Raw genomic sequence first — 16,923 nt, forward strand, 5'->3', positions numbered from 1 at the left:
AAAAAAAAAAAAAAAAAGACAGCAGGGAAAGAGAGAAGTGTGTATTTGCAGGGTTCCTTGGATAGATTCCACACACCCCAGGTTGAGAACCACTCTGTGAAAAGTATTGCAACGCAGATGTGGTAAGGTGGCCCAGGCACAATGCAGGGATCAGGACGGTGATGTGCTGAGAAATGTTCAGTAATGGGCCCTCCGCAGATAAAAGCACAGCTATATATTTGTAATATATAAAATACAAATAGAGATATATAAGTATATCTATATATATCCTACAAATAGATATTCCACCTCCCATCCCAGAGATTGAACCCAGGTCCTTTGCACTGAGCTACACTCCAGCCCCTCCCCCTGTTTTAAAGTCAGTGAGTTGCCCACACCAGGCCTGAACTTGCAGTCTTCCTGCCTCAGTCTCCCAGTGTGATGGGATTACCAGTTGCCTATGTGATGTTCCTGGACGTGAATTGGGGAAGAGATGCCCTTGGTTCGCTCTCCAAGGCAGGGCCAGCCTCTCCCACCACCTACTGGTCTAACGAACCTCTGAGAAAGGAGCGGTGCGTGCTTCTACTTAACTCAGCGCTGGCTGAGATTCTGGCATGGATGGGAAGTCCACAACGGATGCTTCATGGAAGCCTTTGGACCAGGCCTGAATTTCTCTGTTGGGCCATCTCCACCTGGCTGCATTGGCAGAATGAGAGAACACTACACTGCTGTTGTTTTAAGCCACTAAGTCTTGGATATTCCCTCACACAGATAACCCAAGTAAGAAGTTTCTCCTATGACTTAGATAATCGTATCTAAATTCTGGGCTGGGGTAACATCAGGATGGTCATCTAATATGTCCCAAGATATATACCTGTTTGCAAGACCACATTATTTTGAGAAAGAGTGATTTATGCTCAAGCACATGCCTATGACATTGCTCACTGGAATAAAAAAAGAACTTCTGTTTTTCTTAACAACTTGTCAAATAACCTTGCAAAACCAAAAACAAATGAGAATCAGGAAGTTTTGACATATGCTTGTGTTCACACACATAAACAAATAAATGAAATTGTATAACGTTAATATATTTCTCCAATTTATCCCAATAATAAATTATGTCCAGGACTATGCATTAGACTATCCGGTCATTTCAGAAGAGTTAGTTGGTATGTATGAAAGACATATGTTTGTAGTACTCAGTAGAAAGACATAATTACAATGTTCAGGTTGCCTAGTTCCCCATCCCTATAATGAGTAAGATATTTAGAGTCCCGAACTGTTTATGTGACATTTAAATAAGTAATGCAGAGATTTGACAACATTTCCATATTCCTCTTTTAAAGTCTGAAGGCCTCTGCCTTAATCCAAGCTCTTTGGCATTTATTACTGTTTGTTACACTAACAAGTAAGATTATGAGAATTCTAATGAAGGCTTCCAGTGAAAAACTCTGTGATTAAAATGCCATAATAACAGTTGCATGCATTTATGTGCCTGATTACCATAATCTATTTAGCACAAGTAAACACACAAACAGAAGGAGAAAAGCAAGCCCACTGACACTTCAGCTAAGGAGAATTTGAAATGCGAGGGAGACAATGTAAATATGTAAATGTCTCTGTGTATTCTTTTCATCTCTCTCCTTTCTCATCCTCGCCTTTTTTTCTCTTTTTCTGTTTGCTAATGAGAAGACTATGCAATCACATGTGGTCCCTGCTCTATCAGGCTGAGGTGCATTTGGGGGGCCATCTGCTGGGGCCAGCATCCTAAACAATGCCACCCAGAAAGCTCTGGATATATTTGCAGCCACCTTTGACATCACGGAATAGAAGAAATGGCATCTCAAAGACTACAGTCTTTGATGTGTTCACTCTGAACACTTAGTTCAGCTGTTACTCCATTAATTCAAAGCCTGGGCGAGCACGGCCGTGCTGTGCCCTGCTCCCGCACCTCCCTTCCCCCACAAACACCACATTGGCAACAAATTAAAAGCAATCATGCCAGGTTTCCAAATTAGTCTCCGTCCACATCTCTGCTGTCTTCATTATTTTTAATTCTTAATCAAATGTCAGGCAGGAAACGGACACGCATCATCCACTCGGTAAGGGATTCGGGAGAACTTTCTTAAAAGTGAAGCTGAATACTTACAGTATAAAAGTAGGACAATAGAGACATCCCCATTTGGTCAACAATGTAAAGAAATCTGCTAGAATCCCAAACATGCTGTACTAAGGAGGCGCGACGGGCATGTTCTGTTTTAAAAGGAAATTTTTTCAAAACACAAACAGGCGGGTAGCAGACTTAGCCTAAATGCAGAGTAAAAGGCTGGGAAAATGCACATGGAAAAAGTACACTTTTCCAGAGCATTAGAGAAAGACTCAGTTTGGGGGATTAGCTGAGACCTAAACATAATTATGCTGGCGTCTGTTTATAAATATATTTTTCTTTTTGTTCCCCAACAAAAATTTTAAGGCACAAAAAAGAAAATCCTTGAGGTACTCATATGTAGGGAAAACATACAGCTAAATTTATTGAGCTTTTACTACATTATAAGTGTTTTCCACATGGTATGACATTTGGTCTGTGCAATACATCTGGGAGGAAGATAATAAATGAGGAAACTTGGACACAGAGATGTCAAATAGCTCACCTAGGATGACGCCAGGTTAATGGGAGGCAACTAGAATTCTGAGTCCACAGCCTGTACTTTTCAACAGAAAGGTAAATTTGAACTTTGTATTCTCCAGAGTTTAAGAATCCCCTAGCTGGGCATGGTGATGTCCATTGGTAATCCCATCACACTGGGAGACTGAGGCAGGAAGACTTCAAGTTCAGGCCTGGTGTGGGCAACTCATTAACTTTAAAACAGGGGGAGGGGCTGGGGTGTAGCTCAGTGCAAAGGGCCTGGGTTCAATCTCTGGGATGGGAGGTGGAATATCTATTTGTAGGATATATATACAGATATATTTATATATCTCTATTCATATTTATTATATATTACAAATATATAATAAATTCAAATGCACACATATGTATGTCTTAGTGGAAAACTATTTCCTAAGAGAAAAAAATAATACTGTTTGATGCACAGTAAACCTGTGATTTGTACTAGGTACAATCACTGGTACAGTAATTATAATACCACCATGATTCTTAGAAGAGACGTGATTTCCATTCCCATGCATTTCTAACATGCCTTGACATGCATGTTTCAAGTTAAAGGATCTTTCAAGGAAGAAGGACAGAGGGCTACAAAGAATTATGAGCAAACCTCGCTAAAAGCGAAGCAGCCCATTGTTCTACCACCCAGCTCCCCACCTACCTGCACATATGGTGGAGCCTGGAAGCCCGATGCCGAGCACCATATGTACCAAATAATCACAGGGGTAGGTTAAAAAGACAGCTTTCCCCCTAATTTGACCAATTTAGCATTTGGGAAGTCGTCTGTCTGCTCCTATCTTGGGAATTTTGAAACAATGGATTGAAAGAGAAATTGAGGGAGGCAGACAATATTTTGGAATCAACCTAATAAACGTGAACAGCTGCGATAGAGACCAGGGGCGCAGCAACTGAGGGGCCTTTCCTCACAGACAGACCTACGTGTTGGGGAAGAGCTGTCCTCTGCCGGCAGCTGTGCACCTGCGCAGCCTCATTGACGGGCAGGAAGATTTCTGCTCGCCCTGGTGTGCTGTGGTGCTTCCCCCAGCCTGCTGGCTCAACCCCCTGGACAACATAACTGCATACTGGGTGTCCCACTGGGGGCCCCTCACACATCTTCGACTCATTGTGTCCAAAACACCAGTGCTTCCTCCTGGATTCTTCATCTCAGCTGCTGATTCAGTGTGACTCCCCAGTCCCTCAGCCCCTCAAGCTTGGAAAACTGGTGAAATCTTATACCACCGTGCACCTCACTTGAAGTCAAGGAAGTCAACTGGTAGTTGATTAATTTTACCTCCAAAAATGCCCTTCATCGGTCCACTTTCCTCCATCTGTCTGCCACTGCCCAAGGTTGGGGTCTGATTCAGCCTGCTCGGTTTGTCCTAACAAAGAACATTCTAGTCTCCAGCAGGGGCAGTGTTCATGGCCCTCTGGAGAGTAGGACCTCGGTCCTAGTTCCTGATGCAGGGAAAGAGCCTAGGTGCATGGTGCAGCCTGAGAAGACCTCCGCAAAACCCCATTCTGGAAGCCCTCCCCTACCTCAGGGTGCCATCGGAAACTCAGGATAATTGTGGACCATTACAACAGTGTTAAGAGGTGGGGCCTTAAAGAGGTGTTTGGGTCAAAGGGCTCTAATCTGAACCATTTACTGAGTCCATGGCATTCTGTTGTAGCCACAGGAGACAGTCTGAGACACTCACTCTTAGCACAAGCAAGGAGCCCAACCCCTGTTGGGCTATCTCAGTGGGGATCCCACCAAGTGATAGAAAAGTCAAGTTGGGAAATTTGGACGAGGGTTAACTTGTAGGAGAACGTGTTTCCAGAGAAACAACAAAGTACGGGGGAGCCACAGGACACAGTGCAGGAGCCAGGAACTGGCAGCACCAGAACTGTCCCCATCCTTTGGCCTAAAAGAACATGGGGAGGCAGAAGTTACCAGAAACTTCTGAAGAGAGAATCACGCATAACAGGCTGCCTTAGCGGGCTGCCCTTGTGGTCTCCAACTGCAGGATATAGCTAAGCCCCAGGAAGTCACAGACAGGAAGTCAAGGGGATAAATGTCTGTCTGCTCTCCCACCAGGTGGCCTGGGCTCAAGTGGAGGATGCCAGGAGCCAAGAGCAGGGAGGAGACTGCAAAGGGAACTCAAAGAAGCCACCATCACCACCTCTGCAGTGCTGGCCCATTTCCAGCCAGTGGCTGTGCCTTTATTTGGGAGACTTCTCGGCTGTAATAACAAATCACTACAACCTTGGTGGCTTAACACAACAGATGTTCATTCCCACATGGTTCTGCAGGCCAGAAGTCCGAGAGCGAGCTATCAATTGGGCTGTGCTCCCTCCACGGCCCAGGGGGAGAATGCTCACCTGCTCTTCCAGGCGCTGGTGACCAAGGCATCCCTTGGCTGGCTGCTGTGTTGCTCTGGCTTCTGCCTCCCTCTTTGCAGGGCCTTCTCTGCCTGCATCTTCTCCTCTTCTGTCTATCTTAAGTCTCCTCAGCTTTGTTCCTATGTGATCATTTGTCACTGGGTTAAAGGAGGCACGGACAACCCAAGATGAACTCAAGATCCTTAGCTTAACATAGCCGAGAAGATCCTTTTCCCCAGTAAGGACATACTTACCACTTCTGGAGATTTGCACATATGTTTGGGGAGCCTGCTATTTAACCCAAGACCAATCTAAATCCTAGGAAAATAGTCCTGGAGGGAAACCCCACACCATCAGGAGATCTGGGGCTCCCATTCATGCCCAGACCCCAGGAAGGCTCTGCACCACCCACCTCAGGGAGGTTCAAGTGGCGGGCCTTGTAGGACCCACAGTGGCTTTATGGGTCATGTTGGTACAGTGGGCATAGCAAGCCGTCTGTCCACGCCTGCCCCAAGCACAGCTCCCTGTAGATGTGCATGTGTTGTAGGGACAGCACTTTCCATTGACCTGTCTTGAGCAGCTTTCACGCCCTCTAAGTCCACTGCTTTTCTTATCAAAACTCAAGTGGGCCAAAACTCCTACCTGCACAAGCTTTCCCTGAAATTTGGGCCTCAGCTGCCACCCCTGAGCCCAAAATCCTGATACCTATGCTGGAGGTGATGAGGATGGCCACTCGGGTGGCCACAGCTGCCCTGGAATTGGTCATGGCAGCCAAAGGTATCATTTTTGAGTCAAGCATCAATAGTAGTAGAAAAACTTTTAGTGCTTGGCATTTAATACAGTGACTCCTAGGTACAATAGTGATTACTGGTTCCCCCAATGTCCACGCTTGTCTACTTTGTTTAGTATTTATTCTGTGAGCTTCACACCTTATTTGATTCTGCCCTGGGTTATAGGCAGGATACAAGTTCAGCTGATTTAACAAAGATGGCTGCAGCCAAGAGGTACCCCTTTAGATATCCCCAAATGCCCCTCTCTACATTTGAGAGCCCCTACCCTTGAGTTAGGATCTCCCTTACCTGCTTCAGAAAACCCAACACAACTGTGGCTTTAATAAAACAAGGGGTCTTTTGTCTCTTATCTAGGGAACTAGAGGATTGGTTCCTGGCAGGCCGGGAACCCCATGGTGTCATGGATCCTTTTTTTCATCCTCTTTTATATATGGCCCCATGGCCACTTAGTAATCCACAGTGGCCCTTCCAGCCTTGCCTATCATGTTGGGATTCCAGCCAACCAGAAGTCAAGAATGGAATGAGAAGGACTTGCTCCCCCTGCAAGTTGTTCAGACCACTTCAGTGAATATCCTATGGACCAGAATTGGCCGCAGAGCAGGCTGGGAAATGTAGTCTTTGGCCTGGGAGCCATATGCTCAAGAAAAAGTTCTATTCTCATACAGAAAGTGGAACAGATTTAGAGGAAACATCAGCAGTACTTGCTACACTAGCATTCGACGACATGGGGAGCAGTAGCTTAACCGCATACGCCCTCCTCTAACCACCTTGCAGGGCTGTATAGAGAACTAAGAGAAATTATACTATTATGATGGCAATTGTTCTCCACAGGGCAGAGATGCTGCTTTGTGAGGGTCTTTCTATTTCCTTCCATGTGGGACCCTTGGTAGCTACAATAGTTCATGGCACAAGAAAGAAGTTCAATAAATACCTGTTAAATTGTTTGCTTACAATGTAAGTAATCGTCAGCAGGTGCAATGCCTTCACACACAGGGGTGGCTCTGTCCAACCACTCGGGAAAGTCATTAATAAACCTTTGAAATGCTGGAGACAGTACCAGATGTTGAAATGTATTGTAATCTGTGCCCTGATGTTTTGAAGGGGGAAACGACATTTTAGTATTCTGTCTTATCAAGCCGCAGTGGTCAGCCCCATCGCCTATTCTGACATCCAAATTAGAGATGATATTTTTTCTGGACCAAGAAAGTAGAAGGTAAAAGTTGAGCATATAAATTAGCTGCCAGCTAAGCAGCCTCTCTTGCACATTGCAACATAAATTGGGACAACACTTAAGTGACAATTTGCAATGTCTATCAAAATTGCTAATGTATAGGCTGTGACCCAGTAATACTAACCCCAGGGATTTATTATTATGATAGACAACACATGTGCAAATGACAATTTACAGCATGTTTCACTGCAGCATTGTTTGCAATAGTAAAAAGCTGGAAACAATATAAATAGCTCTTGACAGGGCACTAGCTAAACAAATTATGGGGTGTCCATATGACAGAAGGGTAGACTTTTCTTTTTAAAGAAGATTTTAAAATACTACTAAGAGGCAATCTCTCAGAGATTAAGTAGGAAAAAGCAGGATGGAGAACAGTGTATATAGTATATTACTGTTAGTTTAAAAATGGGAATATAGTTTATCTACTTATATTTGCTGGTATTTGCTGATAATCCTTACGGAAACATAGAAAAGAGATGTCACCTGAACTAATGGCAGACCAGGATAGAGAAGCAAATTTTTCATTATATTTCTGTGAATTTTGCACTGTGTGAGTATATTATTTATTCAAAGATAAAATGACTAATTAGCTTCATTTAGTGGTCTTATATGCACTCTTTGAAGTATGTGTAACTAGATCTCTATGACTGATTGTCCTACAAACAGGACAGAAGAAATGGTATTATTTTTGCAATTATAATAGGAAAAAAAATGGACTCACCTGTAAGTTTCAGGGAGCTGCTGAAAGTGCCATTCTGGGAATGGCCTTGAGAAGTTTATTCAATGTTCTTGGATCTCTCATGTCCAGGCACTGAGTGTCCTAGCCTCTCTGTGACAGAGGGAAGCAGGAAAAATACCATCAGAGGCTGAGTGGCTTTTGTAAAGGGGTAAGGGGTACCTCTCCTCATTTTGACTGGGTGGAAGATTTCCCTGGACTTCTGACCACTCTGGTAAGGATGTGTCAGGAGCAGATAGGTTTTCCGTGTTCCAGGTGTGCTGGTGTGTGTGTGTGTGTGTGTGTGTGCGTGTGTGTTGAAAGTATTCTGTGCTCAGTGAAAACAGCAAGGTACAGAACAGTATAGAGAGCATGGCGATTGCTTCTGTGAAAAAGAAAAGAAAGATTTCTAAACATATAGTTTGTAAATGCAGAGAATATTTCTAAATACATAAGAAACTATAGCCTTAGCTGCTTGTGGAGACCTGGGAGAAGGTCAGATCATTTGTACCAGGAAAAACCACTTTTGCCCAAATACCCTTTATATTATCTGAGCTTTCTTTTAAGCACATATGACACAGTATTCTAAAGAAGAGAGAATCCCACTATATATGATGTCTCTCTCTCCTGCCCTCGTTTACTGTCTCTCTTCCCATCTTCTGTTTCTTTTTTTGTTTTGTTCTGTTTTGTTTTTCTTCCGGTACCAGGAATCAAACTCACGACCTTGCACTTGCTAGGCAGGCGTTTTGCCACTGAGCTAAATCCCCAACCCCCATCTTCTTTTTCTTAGTGTGAATCGTATACACTGCCTGCACAGAATGATTTGGTCTCTTTGCTTAGACCAGTGCATGAGACTCAACCCAGAAGCAGATGATCTTTTTTGTTGTTGGAAATGGGGAAAGATAAAGGAAAACTGAACGTCTGAAGTTCTCAGGGCTTTCCAAACTCCCAGAACTCAAGTTCTGCCCTGGTCACAGTCCCAGCCAAGGACTGCTTTGCTCATGCCCTAAACATTCATTCTCCCTAGAGTCAACTTGAAGGTCAGTGGGCTCAGCTTTCTCTGCACATCCAACCCTCCTCCGCTCAAAGTGTGGACCAGACCTTCCGGGAAAGACACCACAAAGGAGAACTGGCCTGGTCTTGGACACGGCCCCACGGGGGCCAGAGGGCAGCTGCCTTCCGTGCCTTGCAGGGTCCTCCCAACACAAGCACCACAGTGGAAAGAGGTTCGCGAGGGTGCCAGTCCTGACTAACCCATTTTGAAGGAGAGGAGGACCCGCAGGGGGTGGAATGGTGCATCCTATACTGTTGAAAGGGGCCAAGTGGATCTGCACCCACATGTAAAAAGGGCCAAGAGATGCTGGGAAGACAAAAAGAAGACAACAGAGAAGAAAAGAGCAGTTCACAAAGCGTGCATACAGAGCTGGAAGGAGGGTCACCAAAACATTGGCCTATCCGGTTTCCGGTGGCTGTTTAGGACAGGGGAGGGTGTTGGAATGGTAATGGTGACATTTGTTTTCTCTATATTTCAAAAGTTTGTTTTTTACATAGGCATGCATCTTTTTTAAAAATATCATCTTGGGTTTCATTTAACAGGTAGTCAAGGGATGGGGTTGTGGTTTATTCAGCCGGTTTGGAAGGATGCACAACCCCAAGGAACTATCCTCAAGAGGCCCAGAACTGGTGGTGGAGGAGGGAGGCACACCCCCAAGGGTGGACCCCACAAACCTAGAGAAGGGCTTCTGGGCCCCACTGTGCCTGCGGATGACGTAGGCTCTTTCACGGCGTCTGGGCTGACCTGAGACTTCCTACTTTCTGGCTCTTAGTGGCTGGGCAAAGAACATATTGATAACAGGGAAAATAAAAATACGATTCAGGCAAAGGTGTTGGTGGAGAATGAGAATAAAGAAGGGAGGGGAAGAGACTGACACAGCGAGAGCAAGACAGCAGGAGAGGGAGAAAGGAAGGAGGACGGAGGTGCAGCAGAAGCGCCCAGGCCCTCTCCAAATTCACAACTGGGCACCGCTTGGGCCACTTGCGCTGGCTCTGCTGGGCGGCCGCCGGAGGCTCACGGCTGACAGCCTGGTCACGGTGACAGTGGCGTCCCAGCTTCCCAGCGCGCAGTCGGGGCTCAGGCTGGGAGATGTGTTTCGGAGTCGAGTTGCGGCTTGTGGATTCCCCGCCGCCTGCGCGTTGAGGCCGAGCTGGGCGAGGGCGCCGAGCACCGGACAGCTGTGCCCGGGTGCCAAGCTGCGCCCTCGTCTCGCCCGCCTCGCGCTCCTCTTCCTTCGTGCGGCGGCCTGGAGCGTCCGAAGCTGGAGTGCAGCAGCCTGAGCTTGTCTCCGGCCCCTTTCCCGGTCCTGGTTCGGCAGCACAGCCGCTCCCTGGGGTCCCTCCTGGGGAAACCGGATAGGAGCCAGCGGGCTGTCCAGCAGGGGACCAAGCGTCGCACGTTATTGAACAGCCTTTTGATTCAGGGTGGCAGGAGGTGCTGACACCCTGCCCCCACAAGGCCAGAATGAGCACCCTTGGGCCTCACTGGGCATTTCTGAAGCTGGATTAACAGGGAAGGGGCATCATACCTTTAATCTATTGTCATCGGTGCCTTTTGTGATATGTGAATACTGGCTAAAAATTCTGTAGGTAACCAACCATCTGACTGCCAGCCCTCGCTTCGATTTACAAAGCCATTCTAGGGCTGGTCCCTGCCCTGGGGCAGGGATGCAGAGCAACTGCGGGCACAGCTGGGTGTGGAGAACTCTGACACAGGTGAGGGAACCACTGGGTGTCTGGTGGGTCAGGGACAGAAGGGGGCTTCCCAGTGCCTAGTATGCGCAGGGGAGGGGGTGAGGGGACAAGAGGGACCCTCCAGCTAAGAGCAGGGCCCCTGGGTGCCCTAGGTCCTGAGAAACGGTGAGTACAGGAGGTGAGATTTTTAAGGTTGCCAGGAAGGCTCAGACTTGAACCTGGAGGCCATGGGGACATCGTTTGTCCTCTCCCTCCTTGACGTGGAACTCAGGCTGTCCATTTGGTGGGCAGAGGAGCACACACCCTACTACCCAGAGGTGAGAGGGTCTACGTCCTCCATGCAAGTTACCTTCTCCTATGGAAGGTTCCCCCACTGCCAAGTGACACACATGCACCCAGCCTCAAGCTGCCACCAGATCCATAGCCACTCTGATCTGTCCACTGGAGTAACGGGAGGGGCTGCTAGGGAAACACAGCATCAGTCACAGCATCCAGTAGACACAGTGTCTCCTGGGGGCATGGTGAGGGTAGGCAGGAGAATGGAGGTGTAGGACAAAGCCACGGATGCCCCAGGAACTTGGGATCCAGTGGGCAGCAGAGGGAAGTGCACACATCAGTGCCTCCCTCTGAATGCCGAAGAGGCTGCTGCAAAATTAGGTGAGATCACAGTTTTTAAACAGAGTCAATAAAATTCCCATCTCATACTTCAGTCCTATCCTAATGTGTTCCTTGGGGAGAGGGGATAACTTTCAAGGCTCTGTCTTTGGGGCATGGCTGTCTTCTGTTTAAAGGGAGAGGGGAGTGGTCTCTAGGAAAGGGTTGGAGGGTGTTAGTTTGGCCTTTGCTGGGTTACTTTTTTGAGCAGCACTTCTGTCTCCAAGCTCTGGAAATTCCCCAGGAATTCTCTCCTAGCCCAGCCTGGGTGGTAGCAAATCTAAACTGGGCAGGGCAGGGGCCCTGGGGTCCAAGGCCTCAAGACTGGGCAAACAGTGACAGCAGAAGAAAGTATAAGGGGCAGGGAGCAGGTGTGAGCTGGCCCTTTCCACACCTTCCAGATCTTGACCCTGACACACTTAGAGCTCAGGCAGCTTCTAGAGACCTACTTTATGAGTGAGAAGTAAGGCCTGAGGGAAGGACTGCAAACCTCTAAATCTGAGAAGACCACATTCCTCAGCTGCCTCCTAGCAGGGTGATCTCCCTAAAGCCTCCCCTTGGGCTCTCCCACCTCAGGTAAAGGACCACGTCCCTCTCTGCATCAGGTTCTGACCCAGCAGAGTAACCCATCCCTCTGGGCCGGTGGGGCCAGTGCGCAGTAAAATCAAATGAAAGTCTATCAAGACTTGCTAAATGCCTGGCAGTGCTCAGGTCACTGTTAAGTGGTGACAGCTGTCCTTAAATAGCAGTCACCAGCCCATCTTCCTAAAAGCTCCCCTACACCCCGTAATCTGTATTACAGACTTGACGATTTATTGTGCGGACCGACTAAACACACAAGGTACACTGCTCACATACACACCTATTCGACAAGTCCTGCTTCACGCCAGCCGAAGCACATTTGCATGCGTGTGCTCTTTCAGAAGTATTTACCAAGCACTTGCCTCGCGCTGGGACCCGTCTGAGCGCGCAGCTTCCGACGTCCGCGCGACCTGGGCCGCCTGGGAGTTGAGTTTGCCAGGAAGACATGCCGTTTGTCCGAGAGTTATGACTCCCAAAAAGTCCCATGGCGCACATTTGGATGCCAAAAACTGCCTCTGCGTCCCTCCTGGTTTCTGGAAGAGGGATGATAATTAAAATGTTTTTCTTTTCCCTTTCTTTTCCTTCTTCCCAGGGCCTCACCTCCCACCACCACCCCTGTCGGGTTCTGCGCAAAAACACCGCTCTCCTTGGCAGCCAGGCGGAGACGCAGCCTGAAAGCGAGCAGGAACTCCAGGCAGGGTCGGGGAGGACCAGAAAAGCCCGAGAGGGACCGGGGAAGCGGTGGGAGGTCTGCGCCCCAGAGCCCAGCGCGAGCCCGCCCGGCCGGTTTGGCACAGGTTCTCCCCGGGCCGCCAGGCGGCCGACCGAGCAAAGGCCGGCCCGACACGCACCCGGCCTTTTGTGCAAGGGAAACACAAAGGCGAGAGAGAAGCACGTCTTCCGTTTTGACGGCGAAGGCCAACAGCTCCAGGATGCCAGGGCCAGCCAGCAACTCCCGGAGCCGGCGCGATTACTATGGGCAAGCTCGCACTCCTTTCCTCGGGAGGGGACGGCGCTCGGGCCGCGCGCTACTGGGAATGGCGTGGCCGCAGGGGACGCGGCTGGGACGCGCACGCCGGGCACTGGCGCGGGATCCGGACTAGTGCCTGGGACGCCTGCACCGTGCACAGGACAACCGCAGGGCGCCCCTTGTCCTATCATCGGGGGTTGGGGGTGACACGAGATGTGTCCAGGGACGGATTTTCCCTGAGCTATAAGAGCATACGGGGTCCACACCTTTTCCATCGCCCTAGCAGCTCCAGGGAGAAAGGAGGAGAAACCTTCCGGAGGTAGGCGGGGAGGACAAGACCCCGCTACACGCCGCGCCACCCCCTCCCCGCCCGAATTGCCACCGCAGTCTCAACTCTGTGGCGCAGGGCTGGGGCCCAGGGAATTCTTAGGGGTCCCTGGGATGGGACGCGAGGAACAAGCCACCTGTTCTCCTGCTCAGGACTCTGTTCCAGGCAAGCCCCAACTTTCAGCCCGCCACCAACTCCAGCGTATGAAGAGTATCAGACTGGGCTCTCTCGCAGAGCGCCAGACACTCTACAGACTGACTCAGGACAGATACAAGTGGGAAGGAACCGGGACTCGAGGACACGTGCCCTTTAGGACCGACCGGCGACCGAGGCGCGAGCGCGGGTGGCCGGCGTTTATGAGCTACACTCGCGCGGCGACTCCACGCCCCAGCCGGCACCCGCGCGCGGCTCCACGCACTCCCTCCCGCGGCGACGGGGACCCCCGAGTGATGATCCCCAAGCCCCGAGCGCTTCCTCACCCCCATCTCCGCTCCCCCGCCCCAAGCGTCCCGCTTAGTCCCTGTGTGTGACAGATTCTGCGGACTGAACGGTTACGGGTCACCCTTGCAGCCGTTAGACGGCATATCACCACGCTTCAGTTCTTCGTGGTTTAAATACATATTTAACGGATGGCTGCAGAGCCAGCTGGGAAACACACGGGTTGCAAAATAATGCTCCAGGAGGCACGAGGCTGGGGCAAAGGCTAAAATACCCGCTGGGCTTTCTAGGGAAGGAGTGAGGGAGAAAGAGATTTAGCAAAGAACTAGGGGCAATGAACTGGGTTTCCCTATTTGTTGGTTTTGTAACTTTGCTACATAAAGACCAGTTACTATGTTTTGTTTTGGTTTAGTTTTTTTTCTTGCTTGTTTGTAAATCTATGTAAGTACACGAAAAGTGCCAAAACAACTGAAGTAAGCAGAGGACTGGGGCCGTGTGTGTGTGTGTGTGTGTGTGTGTGTGTGTGTGTGTGTGGTGAAGAGCTTGCCTCTGAGATTTGCAGAAATTGCAGAAACAAACATCTGCATAGGAAACATATGGACGTCAAAAATGCAGCTCAGACGAAAGGGTAGGGGTTAGGGAGACTGGACTGGGAGCTGCTTCTACCTACGTGGTCCCAACACCGTATTCCAAGCAGGGTTCCACTGTAGGTTTGCTGCAGGCACAATTTTTCCAACTGTAAAATGGGTGAATACTTCCTTGGGCTATAATGGGCCCTTCTCCACATTAGATTTAATACTTCATGATCAAAGGCTTGTCAGCCTGACAGGCTGCAAGCAGTACATTGTATCCACACGCTGCAGGGAAGGATTCAGTCTCACTCTTTGGGCCAAGGTGCCAGCAGCCTTTGCTCAGGCCTGAGACGTCTCTTTTTGCAAACGTCGGTTGCCCGACTCCCTTGGCTTCAAGACTGTCACAAAGATGGTGCCAGTATCGGGCTGGAGAAACACAAGGTGGGAATGTTTAACTCCGGCAATGCCCTAGCGCTCTTGTTAGTTGCACTTACTGTATGGAAATAATTCGTCCTTACGCCTGCACCTTCCTCAACTTTATGAAAAGTTGTGATTTCTTTCAACACACGGTGCTCATGGCCGGTCCGCTCCTTCTCTGCCTGCCCTCTGCCCGCAGGGCCATGCCCCCACCTGGGGGCGCCACAGCCTGTCCGCGGAGCTTCGGCGACTTCGTCCACGCGAGCTGAGAACGCCAAGAAAGTGGGAGCTGTGTGCATGATTATCCGTTACATTTGTGGCCCTAAATGCCCACGTGTGAATGAAACCCACGACAAGGAGACAAGGGGCGGGAAACCAGAGAGAGAGAGAGGGAAAGCTGGGGAGGAGACCACAGCCTGAGCCCCTAGGTCGCCAGGGTTATCTGTGACATCCAAAAGATCCAGCTGCGTCGGGCATCAGATTAGTTGGCGGAATCCCTGGTCCACCGCGTCCCCCAGCCTGACTATGCTGTGACCATATTTTTCAGAAATCTGAGCCTGGCCGCTCGGCCCCTCGGTCCCTGAGCGCTCGGTCCTCTCTGGGTCCGCCGCGAGCGCACCCTGCTCCGCCCCTCGCCTCTCACCTCCTGGGTTCGGTCCTCCCTCAAGAATCTCTCGAAGGCGGGCGCCCATTGGTTGCGCACCGGAGGAGGCGTGTGCCGGCCGGGTTTCATTGAGCGGACTCGGCCCGGATGACATCAGCTTCCAGCCCCTCCGGCGAGCCCAGCTCATTGGCGCGGCCGCCCCTCCAGCACAAGCACATTGTTCCCCGCCCCCGCCCCGCCACCGCCGACGGCGTAGCCGCCTACACCCGCCTATAAAAACCCTCGGAGCTCGGAAAGGTGCGGATGCTTATCATAGACCCACAGCACGGCAGCGCCGGGCGCCAGGATCTCCACTCAGGCTTTGCTACCCAGCAAGTTCCTAAAATTGAATTCGCAGTAAGTGTCCCCGCCCCCGCCCCCAGCAGCCTCAGCCTAGATAGCAGGGACAGACACCCTCACTTCGGCTGCGACCCGGGATGCTCCCCTAGAAGGGTGCCCGGATCCGCCGCCCCTGCCGGTCCGTAATCTGGACCGGTTTCACGTCGCTGACGCTTCTCATTCCCACCGCAGCACCCTCTTCGCCCAAAGCTAGAAGTCAGGGCGACAACAGCTCCTTCGGCCGAAGTCCCGGCCAGGGACGAGGGCCTGCGGCTCCAGATGCAGCACCTGGAGTCCGGGCTCCCCGCGCGCGAGGGCACTGGGTGCGCTTGTTTATCGCCCGCCGTCTCGATGGAGATAACGTGGATGCGTTTGAGCAACCAAAGAAACAGTCTTCAGTTTAGATGTCCACACTCCCCAAAGAAAAGCTCCTCCTTGCTGTTCATGTATTTCACCCTGGCATTCTTAAGTGAAGGAAAAAAAACCTCTAGGATTCGCCTCTCAGACCGTCACTCGGTTTTTTCTGATACAACCTGTGATTAAGAGCAGAGGGTGGGTGGCAGGAAAGGAAAGAAGTCATAGGACGACCTGAGTTCTGCTGGAAGAAGGGACAGAGCACGGAGGAGTGCGCAGAGTGCCGGCCACCTGCCTGGACCTGCGCGGAGGTGCAGTAGGGAGCAGTTTTTCTGTCTCACTTAAAATCTCTCAATCTCTCTGTCTCTGTGTCTGTCTCTGTCTGTCTGTCTTGCCTGTCTCTCTTTCTCTGCCTCCCTCCCTCCACGCCCCCTCTCTCCTGGAAGCTCTGAGGGCCCTGGGAGCAAAGACCCTGCCACCAAAGCTGCGACTGCTCCCCGGGGCCATGGACTCGGACGCCAGCCTGGTGTCCAGTCGCCCGTCGTCGCCAGAGCCCGATGACCTTTTTCTGCCCGCCCGAAGTAAGGGCAGTAGCGGCAGCGGCTTCACTGGGGGCACCGTGTCTTCGTCCACGCCGAGCGACTGCCCGCCAGAGCTGGGCGCCGAGCTGCGCGGAGCCATGGGCGCGGCGGGCCCGCATCCTGGGGACAAGCTGAGTGGCGGTGGCTTTAAGTCATCCTCATCCAGCACTTCATCGTCCACATCGGCGGCGGCCGCGTCGTCCACCAAGAAGGACAAGAAGCAGATGACCGAGCCAGAGCTGCAGCAGCTGCGCCTCAAGATCAACAGCCGCGAGCGCAAGCGCATGCACGACCTCAACATCGCCATGGACGGCCTGCGCGAGGTCATGCCCTACGCGCACGGCCCGTCGGTGCGCAAGCTCTCCAAGATCGCCACGCTGCTCCTGGCGCGCAACTACATCCTCATGCTCACCAACTCGCTGGAGGAGATGAAGCGACTGGTGAGCGAGATCTACGGCGGCCACCACGCCGGCTTCCACCCCTCGGCCTGCGGAGGCCTGGCGCACTCGGCGCCGCTGCCCGCAGCCACCGCGCACCCCGCTGCAGCCGCTCACGCCG

General features: G+C 50.8%; 1 protein-coding gene and 1 long non-coding RNA gene across 2 annotated transcripts in view; one reads left to right on the plus strand and one right to left on the minus strand.

Annotated features, from left to right (window-relative positions):
- Positions 1 to 12,246, minus strand: part of LOC106146605 — a 41,379-nt gene extending 29,133 nt beyond the window's left edge. Inside the window, exons 1-3 of the long non-coding RNA XR_001231113.1 lie at positions 9,468 to 12,246; positions 7,746 to 7,853; positions 5,003 to 5,142 (exon numbers count right to left, since the gene is read on the minus strand). This is a non-coding gene — a long non-coding RNA (uncharacterized LOC106146605). The remainder of the gene's footprint in view (positions 1 to 5,002; positions 5,143 to 7,745; positions 7,854 to 9,467) is intronic.
- Positions 12,247 to 15,328: 3,082 nt separating this feature from the next.
- Positions 15,329 to 16,923, plus strand: part of Olig2 (oligodendrocyte lineage transcription factor 2) — a 3,322-nt gene continuing 1,727 nt past the window's right edge. Inside the window, exons 1-2 of the mRNA XM_005375974.2 lie at positions 15,329 to 15,448; positions 16,231 to 16,918. Of these exons, the coding sequence (XP_005376031.2) occupies positions 16,290 to 16,918 (629 nt within the window). The 5' untranslated portion in view covers positions 15,329 to 15,448; positions 16,231 to 16,289. The remainder of the gene's footprint in view (positions 15,449 to 16,230; positions 16,919 to 16,923) is intronic.

The sequence above is a fragment of the Chinchilla lanigera genome, unplaced genomic scaffold (genome assembly GCF_000276665.1).
Source record: "Chinchilla lanigera isolate Chin_1 unplaced genomic scaffold, ChiLan1.0 scaffold00006, whole genome shotgun sequence".
Classification (NCBI taxonomy): Eukaryota; Metazoa; Chordata; class Mammalia; order Rodentia; family Chinchillidae; genus Chinchilla; species Chinchilla lanigera.